General features: G+C 44.3%; 1 protein-coding gene across 1 annotated transcript in view; it reads right to left on the reverse strand.

Annotated features, from left to right (window-relative positions):
- Positions 1-5,257: 5,257 nt before the first annotated feature.
- LOC131261074 (protein cortex-like) overlaps positions 5,258-15,083 on the reverse strand; it is a 71,349-nt gene continuing 61,523 nt past the window's right edge. Inside the window, exons 2-7 of the mRNA XM_058262976.1 lie at positions 7,891-8,022; positions 6,982-7,831; positions 6,758-6,907; positions 5,916-6,035; positions 5,570-5,844; positions 5,258-5,488 (exon numbers count right to left, since the gene is read on the reverse strand). Of these exons, the coding sequence (XP_058118959.1) occupies positions 5,624-5,844; positions 5,916-6,035; positions 6,758-6,907; positions 6,982-7,831; positions 7,891-8,022 (1,473 nt within the window). The 3' untranslated portion in view covers positions 5,258-5,488; positions 5,570-5,623. The remainder of the gene's footprint in view (positions 5,489-5,569; positions 5,845-5,915; positions 6,036-6,757; positions 6,908-6,981; positions 7,832-7,890; positions 8,023-15,083) is intronic.

Consider the following 15,083-nt stretch of genomic DNA (forward strand, 5'->3'; position numbering starts at 1 on the left):
GTCACCATCATTAGAGCGTAGCTTCATGTGATTTAATAACATACTCTTTAAGCTCCATAGCTTTTTATATTCACGCAACGCAAGCTTTAAATCAACCCAAATCATTGAGCAAAAAGAAACGAACTTAAACTCCATTGGGTTTAAGTTGGTGTTGGAAAGAAACCACAAACCATTTATCCACCCGATCGGTTGATATACTACATGCCATCCACATTAAGCAAATATGAGCACAGACCGTCAGTAAAAACCACACGTGAAATATCATCCAACACCCCTTAGGCATTTTACATTTCAGAGAAGAAACATAGTCCCCACTAAAGCTCGTTGTGGTCAGATAAAACCAAACCGCTCGACGATGTTGGAGATGGAGGTGCCTTTTGTGACAAGTTAACAGTAACACTACTGTTCATTATTATTATTACCGGCAAGTCCGCAATTATCGCGCTACTTATGACTATGATATGACAGCATGATAATCTCTTGCATGATGCAGTGGACTAACATGGGACTTAGGGGTGTGCGGCCATTGGGAAATATGAGCTCGCTATGAGCATTGAATGCAACCGGAAAAGGCCATGCGCTAACAATGTTGCAATATTTCAAGCTAAGCCAAATCTTGATTTACGTTACGGCGTAAGCCCACGGTGTACCACTTGACACGTCGGGAGTGTCATATATTTCTATACAATGTTTGAGCTGGTCATCACGGTTGCTTTAGGTGGCCCCATTAGTATTATTGATTTAATTTCTACGTTTTGCTGATCGATCGATTGGTTAGAAAATGCTTCGCCGAATATCACACATGGTTTAATTTATACTTGTTTAATTGTTGGTTTGCAATTAAGTTTTTGATCGACCTCAACAACAACGCTCTATCATTTTTATCCATCGCCATCATTTGACAGCTGCTTAAAGGTATCAAGTGTATCAGACTTTTTGCACGCCCTAACTAGACAGCTCCTTGGAATATATCTCGCCTGAGGATCTTTATCAATCAAATTCCACTTAACGCCGTATCCTCAGCACGCAATGACGTGAAAGCAAGCCAACGGCTATATCATAGCGTTTTTTCCTCTGTTCCCTGTATTGTTTCTCTAATGTCTTAATTGTCCTGTTCCGACCCAAAGCGCATTGCCATGAGGAAAGGCAGGGTGGAATATATGGGGCATCGCATGCAAAATGTCGTGCGTGTTCATAGCCAACACGAAACTCGAACGAAAGCATATCTGACGGAACGGTCGAACAGATCGATCGAAAGGCAATGATTTATACCGGATCATTTGTTCCAACATAGTCTTAATGTTGCCTTCCTTTTGTACGGTGACACAATGTTTCGATGGTTTTGTATGCGTGAAAAAGATTTAACCTAAAATGACACGAATGGAGACATTGAGAGACTAGATATTGGTCTAGTTAATTCATGAAACTTGCTGGGTAACAATATACGTTTTTTGTAGATAACAAATCAAAGCTGTATCTCATGCTTGTTATCGTAATGATTGTCTCCTTGAAGTACAAAAAACAAGGACACCAAGAAACGTGTTCTTTTATCAAACATTGCTAGTATTTTTGATTGACAAGAACAATGGAAATAATAGGAGAAAAGGGAAATTTGGTTTAATTACAACATTGGATATTGATCTGTACATGGAAACAAATTATAATTGTGGTGCTGTGCAATTGCCCATTGAAATACCTTCCATTTTTTGAACTGGAAAACAGGCATTTCTATGCCTTACATGGTAAGATTCCCCACCGATGTACGGTTATGCAGACATGACAAGTTATTTGCGCTAAATTAATTACGGCCCGCTACAGAAGGACATCCCACGGCAAAGTTGTCTAATAAACCATAACCATCCTCAATGGGACTCATCAAGTTCAATCAATCAATCGGGAGCTCCTTCAGAAACCGTTGGGGAAACGATTGACGTTCTTCCATATGAAGACCTGGTGTGAGGGAGGAAGTGTATGAATGGAAACGCCTTAGCCTGAATGGAAAGTCAACTCATTTCTCGTAGGTGGAAGCCTAACGGACACCTTTCATCGGAAAACATGTCATGCTGACCCATTAGCACATGTTGGAACATTCCCGATCTTTACCAACGCTTTGGGATGGCACTGACAAGCCTTCTCTGTCAAGTTTATCCTCCACGGAAGCTATTCTCTCTTTGTCTCTCTTTCTTTATGCCTTCTTAAACAGGTTCCGCTTTTTACTAGCGGATGCAAGTGTTGAATGCATTTTTGTCCAGTCATTTGCAAGGTTTCAACGAGCCCTGATCGTTCCACTCCTCCACTGCTACTGGTGTTAACACAATATTTATAGCGCACCCAGCACCGTACGGTTGAAGACAGGCATCCCCCGTATCGGTTCTCTTTCAATAACTCAGAAAGTCCTAGTCACGATTTGCGGGCAGAAAAAGGTGTTGATAATTTGAAAACTGCATCGTGATCACGTCAAGTGTGCAGGGATCTTTTTCCTTAACTTAACTGTCCTTAATCTCCCCCGCCTTAATGTGCTCGTGATTAGATGGCCTTAATTCACTTATGCTCCCGACTTGCTTGAGACTTGATTGTGATTTGTAATCGGATATCGAAAGTACAGCAGATTGAATTTTTCTAAACTGATGCAAAACATCGTGATTATATACGATGAAAATGAATTGAGATACATAAAAATTTATTCTTTAAATAGTTTACTACACGGATTTTGATTTACGTGGCCGAACGTCAAACCCAACGTACGATATATCCTTTCCACTTTAGTTTTATGCACTAGATTTAATCAAGTTCGGTCCCTTTGGAACCGTAGCCAAATTACCCGACATTATGGTTTATCGATGTTCGTGGCATGAGGAAACAGGCACTAAAGCACTACGCCGTAATTGGATTGCCAAAGTGCCAGGTGCACGTGGAACCGATAGCGCAACGTTCACGCCAAAGGTTAAATGAACATCTTTTCCTCCGACAACCGTTCGATATCTGCAATTGGATCAGTGCATAGAGAGTGTTCCGTAAAAAGTTTAAACATAATCAAGTATCCGCATACCATTCCCTCTCCTCGATGGGTTCAACTCCTCCGACCAACGAACGGAATCGAGCATGAAAAGTAATGGCATGCAATTCCCATTCAAAATGCACCCGTGCCGGATCGACGGGCGCGATGCGGAAGGGACGTTAAGTGAAATTTCATTCAACTATGGCTTCGCGAGACATGAAAGGCATTTAAAAAAAACACCAGTGGACATCAAGGCTGCGGGTAGCGGGTGCAACTACCACTAAATCCACGCCGAGTGCCGGGTGTAATGTGATGTGCAAAGAGTGGACGCGCATTAAGATGCGGTGGGTCAACGTCGTGACCTGCACAATGCTGCAAGCGTGTGGGCGGCAGGAACAATGTTTTCTAAGCAACTACCAGGACGTTCGCGATGTCTATCTTCCACCTGAACAAGCACACGACGCTGGAACTACATCTCAACTGTCCGTAGAGAGTTTCAAATTCCGGTTACCTCAGCGAAAGTTTCACTAAAATATAAAGTAAATAAAAGATTTCAATGCACTCACTACACTTTCAATAAAACTTCAACAACTGAAAACTGAAAAAAGTAGAGAATCACAGACTCGGTGTTATTAGCAGTAACTTGCCGAACTTAATATCTAGATTCTAGAACATGCCAAGATTTACTGCCTCACTTTCGTCGACTCGTGATGGCTCAATCTAAATCAATCAAGATGAAATTTCAGTCACGAGAGCTCCTACCAACCTATCGTCCGAGTCATCCAACGATCGAGAAATACGTGATGGTAGCAAACCGAGCTGCCGCAAAAGAAGGGGAAACAATTACAGGATCGAAAGAAACCAAATCGAGCCGATACAGCGAGAGCCTCAATCGGCCAGCGAATCGAGATGCGGTACAGCGATCTTCGAACCCATCGTCTCATATGAGATATCCGGAGCGAAGATCGTGTCGGCTAACCTGTTCCGCGATCGATGGATTGCATTTCAACAACTAATAAATAGTAACCGTGACGAAGACGATCGACGTGATAGCGATCATTACCGGCCATTCTCGGAACTTTTGCCATGGCGAATCAGGGGCAGTTTTGTAGCATCGGAACACGCACCGCATCGGATTAAGATTTGGTTTGCCGAGAATTCCTTTGTGCGTCTTGGTGAAACCGTTAGCTTTTATCGAAACGTCACGATTTGGTTATGTTTGTTAAACCCGGTGACATTCATTACTTGAGAAAATTAGATGCTCTTAAATTTTCTTCTATACATTCCATTAATGTGATCATCTTATTATATCTCGCGAAAGGTCCACTAAAGTTAAAGGTTTAGCTGACAATGTAATATGGAAAACTCAATTTCATCCACACTAGCACTTTTCAAACTCTCCTCTAAAGCCTTAGTACCACAGCAAACCTCCGTCGGCCGACGGTAGCATTCCAAACGAGCGTCTCTCGACCGACGATAATGAGACAGCGCCCAGTTTAGAGAGTCCTACCCATCCCGGTTACATACCGCTTTCAACTTCCAAAACCCGGCGACTTAACTCACCATTTTGAATTTTGCAGCTCAACGCTTTCCCTTCGTTTAATCGCATTCATTCTACAGTGCCAGATTTGTGGTCATAGTAACGTCCGTTTATCGAAGGTTGGGTCCGTATACGGGAGCGTCCACGTCGTGCCACTAATGCCGTTGCAACATGACTGCAGTTTGGATTAAGCCTGACAGGCTTAGAAGTTTTACTAATTGATTACGGGGTAGGTCCCGCGGATTGGTAGCACGTTTGGTGGCAGATCGTTTGGCGTTCGCTGTCAGGTGAACAAAGTGCACTGATTTCGAAACGCTACACAGCTACGGTGTTGCTGACTGTGCGCAGGTTTACACGGAAGAGCATGTGGCGGCCAATGTGGATAGTGTTTAAAATATTTCAATGGAAAGGTCATCGGTAATTTTAGCCTTTACGGACGGTTCTTTTGTGGTTGTCAATCAGTTTTGGGCACCAGATATGATATTTAGTACTTATTCACTTCTACTGACTCACGTCAAACATCATGTGAACCATACGTTAGTTAACGTTTGTGGTTTACACAAATAGTTCACTAAATTTTTTGTAAGTTTTCTCACTCAACTGGGTTTAAATAAAATGAAGACAAATATTTACCAGTCTTTCAACCTTTCATCCAGTCAAGAAAACTTTAATAACACATTCCTTAGCATATGAATCGGTAAAAGATATTGCACTTTGACTTTCCAACACTTTGGCTACACTCTTCTCACCTTAAATAGAAATATTATAAAAAGCATCGCAACAAAAAACAAATCGAAAATATAATGATGTACACCAAATTTACAACCATTAAACACACAAGGGTAATATCAATATCGAACGAACGATCCGTTTACCGCACAGCGGATTGCATTCATTTGTTTTTCCCCAGGCCGACTCCAGGCGGCCCATGTTCTCTTATCTTCCGGAACCTGAAAAGTGTGGGTGGAAATGGTTGTTTTCATTCCGAGAGCCTGATCCATGGCAATTATTCATGCCTTTAATTTAATTACCTGTGGATCTGGCTGGTGACCCGCGGTTAGGAAGGATTGCAAGCGAGGCAAGGGCTAGCGCATCGGCTTGAAAAGGAAACTGGAGGCCAGATCCCGATAGGTGGCTTCTTTGTTACGGTTGCACTGAATCCGTGCCACGTCCCGCAAGCCCGAGCTAGTCCCTGCCGGTGGATCGTGTTGCAGCTTGCGCTTCCTGTTCTTACCCCTTGTGTTGCCGTTTGGCGGGCTTCCGAAGAAGTTCCAGATCGTAAGCGTTTCGTCATGGCCGATGCTCGCTGCGGGGAGAGACGTTGAAAAGAGATTATCAACAGAGCGATCCTCTGCATGGAGCTTCCCTTAAACGTACCGAGCTGCTTTCCATCGGGACTCCAGAGCAGATGCACTATGGATTCTTCGTGATTGCGCAACACATCAACCACGCGATCCATCGAGGCCAGCACGACTATTTCGGGCTGCTTATCGTCGTCTGCAAAGAACGGTAAGAAAATGGATCATACGGTACAACTCTAAGCTTTCTTTTTCAATCTCTCCTCATCGATACATCGCCTTTTCCCTCATTGTGAGCGATTTTATTAAATTTGTATCATTAAAAATGTATGTCAAGCGCACAGAAAACTACTTCCTACGATCTTACCGCGACCTCCCGATGAAATGACCACACACCACACTACGATGTAAGCCTTTTCTATCGCTTCCAATCGCCTGTACTAGACGTGGTTTTGCTAACAAATGTTGTTAGCGTTTCCCGTATCAATATCAATAATTACGGGAGGGAAAGTCATCGTCGGGATGCACTGATCATGATTATTAGTATTATTACATTGCCCGTTTGAAACTGAGATTTTTACTCCGAGAAAGAAGAGATATGAGTACAAGCCACACGTGGTGTGTTTTTTTTTTCTCGCAAAGTCATTACTAGAAAGGAAATTTACTCAAGAAAAAAGTCCCCTTACACAAGTTACGCTCGAAGACTGACAGCAACATGCTTTACTTCGACGCTCGTATGTAAGGTTGATGATTGAACGAATTCGATAATAATTCATACAAATTTTCCAAAGGTATCTCGTTGCAACTAACACCTCATCGGGACACATCCCATTCGTGAATGTGAACGTTCTTGGACCCAACACCGTGTGCCAGCCAGCATCGAGAGATCGCATCGCGTAATGGCGTTTAATTACTACCTACCAGCGTACGTGAAGCACACGACCAGCTCGCCGGAAACCTTATTGAACGAAAGCGCCGTCACGATGCAATCGGGCTCCTCGCGTCGATAGTACGACACCACCTGGCGACTCGGGACGTGATGTAGTGAAATCAGGACCGGCTCACTGTCGGCTAATAAAATAAAAACATCCAGCTTAGCGAGAACCGCTTGGCGATCGGCCCCTGAAACGGTCACCCGGGCTCACCGATAACGATCTCGTCCTCACGCCAAGGGTGCCAATCGAAGAAGACGAACGACGCGATCATGTGCTTGATCACCGCGAGCTGGCCCGCGCTCCAGCTCCAGATGTACACCTCGCCGTCCAGATCGCCCGTGGCCAGGTACTTGAACCCGCAGGAGAACTTTATCATCAGAATCAGACTGTTGTGGGCGGGGTACTCGACGGACCGGTGGTTCGTGCCATCGCCACTGCCCGTCTGCACGTCCACCACCGAGAGCATTCCGCACGCGAACCCGCACACCACGTACCGCCCGCTGCCGTCCCACGTCAGGCAGGTCAGGAGCACCTCACTACCCTCGACGATCTTCACCACGCCGTGCTTCCCGAACTGCTCGCTGCGGACCTCCAGGATGTCAAGGATCGCCCGGTCCATGAAGTACATCGCGATCGCCAGCCGGTCGCCGGTCGGATTGAACGCGATGGCGGTCGCGTGCTGAAAGCCCAGCCCGATCGTCACGTCCGTGTTGGGCTCCCAGATCACCAGCTTCTTATTGAAGATGGCAGCGATCTGGCCCCCGCTCGACCAGTCGATAATCTTCTGGTAGTGCCGCTTGATGTTGGGCAGATCGTGCACGGCCTCAATGAACGCCATCGGCTTCAGCCGCGGATTACAGCTCCAGTCCAGCTTCTGGCGGTTCGGATGGGCTGGTCGAGTGACCCACTCCAGGTTCGTCCGGATGGCCAGCGGGTTGGACACGCGCCGGCATGTGTTCTCGTGGAACGTGAGAATCTTGTTACGGAATGGAACCAGCTCGAAGAGCTCCTTCAGTACGGTCGTGTAGTGGTGATGTCTCCAGAATCCACACACGTCCTTCTGAAACAAAGTGGGAATGTTAAACAAAATTGTCTGCCAGAAAAAATGACATTACGTACCATCTTGATCGGATCTGTAACGTTTTCCATTTTACTATCTTCTACGAACTGGCTCGAACGCCGAAGTGCATAACGTCGGGGAATGAACCTGTCGCCAAAAGAATTCGGTACATATTCTATGGGCGCAAGGATCTGCAGGAGAGCAAAATACATTCATGGAGTGGTTTAACAAATTCCTTTATGAAACAATCCTTTTTTGATCGTAGACAGAACGTCTGAGCGTGTGGACTAAAGAAACCAATTTATTACCAAATAGAGAAACCGTGATCTTTTAATTTAATCTTTCCTAACAGGCAGTGTCACATTACTCGACTTATTGCCACATTCCGTGCAGTATTTTTGTAGCGCGCGGAAGACTCTTTGGTCCCGCACACGGCATGCGTGATAGAATTGGATGGAGTGGACATCGTGCGCTCATAAATTATGTTTTCCAACGGGAGACACTCAAATGTATGTGTGGTGCGCTATTTTTGCACCGGTCGACCGTGCTTTGATCGGCATTCCCGCTTTCGAAGAACCACCGAGCCAACGAGTACGTGCCCTGGAAGGGTTGTTTTCGATCCGTGGTTTACGGTGTTAATTTATGGCGACTTATGCTGGGAGACTTTGAACACACGACCTGAACTGCGGTTTATAACCGAACACAGTTTCTCGATTAACAGGTTGTGAAAATAAGTACAAAAACCTGCTGTAATGTGCAAATCTACACATGGGAACATTCGCGATGGCCTTTAAAATTGAACTCATTCGTCAAAAGTTAAGGAAAAGATAAGCATGAATAAGCATAAATAAAGCGATTAATCCACCTGCAAAAACACACATAATTTTATAAATAAATATCATTTGAGTAAACAATTCCGGTTTAACAAAACGTTGAAGTCGTTGAAGTCTTTCGTATCGTTTTACAAGCGACGAACCCGAATCTGTCACTCTTCTACAAATTTCTTCGATGGTTTTTTAATATGGTCCATTCATTGGCTCATTAGTCAAAAACTAAGAATCATTTTTTGACAAGCATAAATAAAAGTGAAATTGCTAATCATCTTTCAAACATAAAAATAAATTTTTAAATAAATAGCATTTTGGTGACCATTTCCGCTTAAATAAAACGTTCAAGTCGTTGAAGTCTTTCGTACCGTTTTACAAGCGACGAACCCCAGTCTGTCACTCTTCTACCTTCTTCAACAAAAAACACGCACGCAAGCAATCCACGCTCAGCTCCAATGCTCGCTCTCAGCATCTTATCTCTCCTTTCTCACGCCGTTAAACGGGAATCATTTTCTTCCCCACCTTGTATTGCTCGCATTTTTCAAAGAGAACCCCACCCTTTACAGCTGTCCGTAACGGCGCGAGTTCCCCGCGAATGGCACACGATCGACCGATGCATTGCGCACACGCGCGAAGCGTGCCGTCGTTTACCGGGACCTTTAAGCGTGCTCCCCAGCAGGGGGTAGCGGGGAAGTTGAGCATCAGCTGATGGTTTGCATTGGCGTAGTCCTCGAGGTCGTTCAGCGAACGGTTCATTGACGCTGAGCGCGACGACCAGAAGTTCATAGTACGCTCCGCGTTGAACCGACACGACGGCCTAACGGGATCAACCCTTTGGAAGGATCGCATGAGCACTCCTCTAAGCTACTCTAGTTTGAACGAGATCTCAACGAGATGTTAAGCTCCTTTGAGAGAGGATTTGACTTCTGTTCGGGTGTTCGTGATTGAATGAAATAGAAAATAGGCTTCCAAAGGCTTCAAGGCTCTCTTCTGGTGGGGTTACGATCTAGTGGGGCATTTATGGGTGACTCCAACTCCTAATGGTGGGAATCCAGCATCCCGCGTGAGAGAGCGCAAATGGGTGCGCAAAGGCGATCGATCGGACTATGAGCGAACTAGAGCACACCGAGGAGAAAACCCGAAGCGTCCCTTTTCCCCGCAGCCTAGACAAACGAGATCAGCCGAAGTGCACGCGCCTACCCCTAGCTCGGTTCGTAGGACAGCTCGAGCTAGTCCCACTAGAGCAAGTGAACAATTGAACCATTCGTGCAAGTGGAAGTGAATGCTGCAGTTTGTCGCATCCCGATCCGATCCGGCCGAGGGTAGGGAAAATGAAAAGAAAAACGAGAGCATACGGTGCAGCTGAGTGTCATGGTGCACTTTAGTGAATATGCAGTGTTTGATGAAAGCGGTCGACGCCTTTTCCGCTGGTGCGCCGGACTCGCTAGCTGGCCAAGTTGACTGGCAGTGGTTAAGTGTTGGTTTTTCCTTCTGTCTTCTCTCCGTTCATTATCTTCATTCACAAAGCGGTTGAAGAAAACCTGTAACCAGGAAGGCTTCCGCAAGACGGGAACTTTCTCGGACACAAACCGTCGATTGTCGATTGATCGTCACCCCGTTTCACACGGTTCGAGGTGCATGTGGATCCGGATGCGCAGTGGCAATTAAGTTATTAAGTAAGAGCTGTGAAAAAGGAAAAAAAATCCGATCGAAAGGAAATTGTCGTGGCGTTCGTCGTTGCCTATCAGAACCGACGCGAGGAGCTTTCAGGAAGCAGCGCCAATAAACCTTGTTCCTGCGTTTGTTCGAAGTGATGCAAGTGTTCGATGTTCACGCAACAGTGAAGGAAATTGCTTGTGCTGCGGTCGGTGGAAACCAACACGAAAAATCAACCCAAAGTGAACAGTTGTGACAAGAGTGTTTGAGAAGTGGAAAAGAGAGTGCATGAATTACAAAAAGGAAATAGAATGAAAACTTCATGTACAAAATATTTTTCAATTAGAAGGTGAAATTGAAAACTAAGTTTTATGCAAAAAACGACTTTGTAGATTTTAACACTAAAACAGATGATTTTAAACAGTGCATAAATCTTCCCAAACTAATAGGGTAAGTCTAAAATGAGAACGTTTGAACAGTAAACTCAAAGAAAGTAAAATAGACGCTTTTTTTAATTTAAACTACCCAACAGGGAGACAGTGAGTAAAATCGATTCCTTGTCAGTTCCACTTGTCTAGAGGCAACACCAAAAGCCATTCCATAAGATTCGTTGGATGAAAAAATGTATCTGCCACCGTTCGAACACTCTATCGGCCGATGTTGGACAGACTTTTTTCTTCCCTCGATTATTTTTACTACAAACTGGGCACTCTGGGTTAAACTGGAACGAATATTAACCGAACACTGGACGCCAGAGTCCATCAATCTACCGAATTCCACCGAGAGCCGTTCACTTTGGACGCTCCTTTCCATAAGCTTTTGATGAACGGCCAATTCAAACATGGCACCAGAGTGAGATGATGGATTCCAGTTCGGAGCCGCTGTCGAAAACGAGATCAAACTGAAAAGAAAAAATCCACCAACTCTAGAAAAACTTGTTTCGGTGTGTTCGATGGCCGAAGCGACAACAGTGCGCGTAGATCATGCGCTTTTGGAGAATCAGTGGAGGAAGTGGAAGGAAAACCAACTAACGGAAAGATTAATCGGACAACCGCAACCGAATCAGAAAAGACACAGGTCGACACTATAGGTCGATGCCGGGAGCATGAAATAGGATGCTTCTGTGTCGTCCGAAGAACTGATTCAGAGCTAAGCTAAATTCATTATTTTACCCGAGTGTTGAGTTTCTGAAAACTGATACGTAATATATAATCCAGAAACGATCAAAACGCAAAATGAACTGTTAGACTATGAAAAAGTTGAATGAATCCATTAACATTTTGCAAATAGTTGCATGTGAGACACAAAGCTTGGCATTCCTACCTACCTATAGGAATGCGAGGCCGAGCCATATCTCTGAGCATCGCTCGACTTTGCGCGACCCGGTGCAAATGCCATTGCTAAAGTGCCTTGTGGAACTGCTTTTAAATTGAATTTTAATAACAACTTCCATAATAACCCGCACGCCCCCTGATCCCGGAGGTGTCCTTCCTCTCCGGGTGCTTTCGCACCGACGTTGCCAGTTCAGCCACCAATAGCCTCCAGGAGACCGACCGAACGACCGAGCCCACTCTAGGGGCTACGATAACTTTCCAATGATAAACGTGAGCTGATAAAAAAGGCTTCGGTCTCTATGATGAGGATGATGATGGAAAACTGGTCGCCGCCGGGAGTTGTGGATGGAAGGCTTGGCTTGGGGTTGCGCTTCTTGTGGTTGAGTGAGGGACAACATGGGTAGAGGAGTATTGGTAACGAAGGCGATGATGATTCGAAATCAAACTTCATTGCTCGATGGAGCCCGAGAACGTAGTTAGGAGCGACTAATTATGTGGACCAAGCATAGCTTCACAACCTTTAATTAAAGTCATGAGCATGAGGCGGAGACCTCCTCGTAGAATATGCAGACGAAAGAGGATCCATCAACATCGTCAACTCATTGAAATGCAAGAAGTTGCTCCATTCATTCAATTGAGAGCACCTCGAGCGTCTCTTTTAGAATTCTATATCAATCGTTGCCATTTTTCTCCCTTTGACGACTTCTTTCGGAAGCATAACTAAATTCCACGACGAAAGCTCACCCTTTCCATCTCTGGAACTACATTGCTGGCATAACTCAACCCGTTCTGATTGTCTCCCTAGTGGACTCTTCAACTCAAACCCGTCCAACTGTATCCCTTCAGTGCAGCACGAAGGTAATTGCGCAACAATTATCGAGCAAGGGGTATATCTTGTGCTCGATGGTTCATTTTCTCCCCGATAACACCCCGATCGTGAATCGGTATGGCGTTGCAAAGTCGTGTAATGATCCTCCTCCAAAGGAAAAAGTTGGATAAATCTCCAGAGAGACAGTTACACGGACGCTCGAGGAAGGCGTTAATGTTTTTGTTAAACGTCCGTTTTACCGCAATGGCTGCTTTTCTGCTCACCCCGTGGAGCTCGCCCAGGAGTCACATTAATGTATGAGGATCGATTACAGTCCGCTCGGCTAAGGTTTCATCTCCGACACCAATTATCTACACCAGGACGGCCCAACATGCGGCACGTCCAGAAGACCTGTTTCTGGTTCAGGTTTGACGAGAGTTTGGCCTCTGCCGGACTGAGGTATTGTCAGCCAAAAGCAACTGAAGGGCTAGCCTGCCGTGAAGGTGATGATGATTAAGGAAACAAACATAGAGACTATTGAACGTTTCCTTTGAAGAAGATGATTAACGGGTGAAACATGTGGCTACAATTTTCCAGATGACGCAGAAAATGAATCATTCATGTATAATTAAGTTATTATACTCAACAAACAACGAGCAAACGAGATAGTTCTGCTTAGACAACAAACCATTGCAGTGAGATGTATTTGTGAAACTTTTCATGAAAAAGGGTGCGTTTTGGCTTAATTAAAACATTTACTCATAATGTGCAAAATGGTGCCTCACCTTAAAAAATCCAGCATTGTCATACGAAATTATCAACCTCATTCATACAACTGCATGTCATATTCGACCTCATCTGATCACGTTGAGGTTTCCTTTCAACTTTTATCCATCTCATAAATGTTAACCTTGTGTTAATTGCAATCTCCTTGCCCGGCATTCGGATGCTTCCATCGAGCAGGGCGAATATTTTGGCTTCTTTCTGCTATTCCCCGCAGGCGAAATCAAACAGACCGTCGAAGAGAAAGGTTTCCATCCCGTCAAACGCGGGCGAAATTCCAAGTCCATGCAATTTTATTTTGCTTTCAACCTGGAGCCGCGGCGTGCTGCCATTCGATTATTATTATTTTTATTTTCACAGGCAATCATGATTACCATAATCAATATTGAAACGATCGCCGAAAATGAAAAAGGCAGCGCCTCGCGGATGTGAAACCAGATCGGTTGGGAAGCTGGGGCAAAACGAGCCAAGAAGAAAATATGGTCAAATCGAGTGAACCCGATCGTTATGAAACGACATTCGGTTGCTTCCTTTCAACTGCCACGCCCGGCGTACTATCCATTCCTGTTTGAGGCTTTTATAGAGGTGATAGCGAACCGGCCAAAGGCATTTGTGGCCGGATGCACATTTTGCACACTCCAATTTTGATGAATCTGATCCGATCGGCTGGATAGGCGGTGTATAATTTCATTGGTAGTAAATTTCGGCTACCGTTCGGTGACAGCCACCAATTCAATCAATCATTTGATTGGGCTTTACGGACCACGGCCCGAGGCTGACACGATCTTGTTAGTTGTTGAGCAACTTTTTTTCGCAAAAATACATAACCATTCGATTTACAAACCGCGGTTCATAAAATAAGTTTTAAAACTTAATGACACAGACTTAATGCTATCCGGCGATGAAAGGGACTTTGAGATCCAACCAGGAGCAAAACCACCTCCATCAATCAATTCCATTAGGGCTTTCAATCCATTGGTGATGTTCTTCAATCGGCCCGCTACCTTCTACCTTCTCTCAATCCCTTCCACTATTCCTCTTTCTTTTTAACAGTCATCAATCAAACGATAAACATCAAATCAATGGAGAGCGTTAGCTTGATGAAGCCATTATGGAACTTTTCAGGACATTCCAGTAGTTAGACGGAAGCTTATAAATGTCAATAAGGCATTGAGTAGATTTATTCGCATATTGCATGCGTTTTAGAAAACAAAAGTTGTCGCTTTGGTGTACAAGGAGTGGAGTAGAAAAAGATGTCTTCTACAGAGAAGAAAAACAACAAAGTAAGCAAAGTGGCAAATAGATTTTTAATAGATTATTAGAATAGATTTTTTGATCAGCTTATCGATCGTACCTGTGATAACTGACCGTCGTGTTAGACTAACAAAGTATTTCGCCGATTTGTGACTGGGATAAATATTTTCCAACGAATACTATCATGGTGAAAACATCGGATAAGATATCCTTACAGATGCTGTCAAAAACGTAATTTTCTTAGAAATTAAAATCAAATTTCGTTAATACTTTTTGCTATAGAAGAAAGCGGACAAATGATATCCCACTAGCTAACCAAAAGTTTTGCTTCAGATCTTGGTGATCAATGTAAAGCTTAAGACTGTTGAAATAAATTGTACTACGAAATAAGGGCCGATTCAAGCACTGCAAGTTTAACATGATTAAATTTTTGCAAATTATTAGACCACGCCTTTTAACTTCTTTGACAAACACAGGATAATAGCTTTACACATATGCATGCAAACGGCGCGATGCTCAAACGAAATGCCGCTGAAGGGGGGAAGCATAACGTTGTTTGCCCTGCTGCGAGATTCATTTCGATTGGACGA

This window comes from Anopheles coustani, chromosome 3, assembly GCF_943734705.1.
Source record: "Anopheles coustani chromosome 3, idAnoCousDA_361_x.2, whole genome shotgun sequence".
NCBI classification, from domain to species: Eukaryota; Metazoa; Arthropoda; class Insecta; order Diptera; family Culicidae; genus Anopheles; species Anopheles coustani.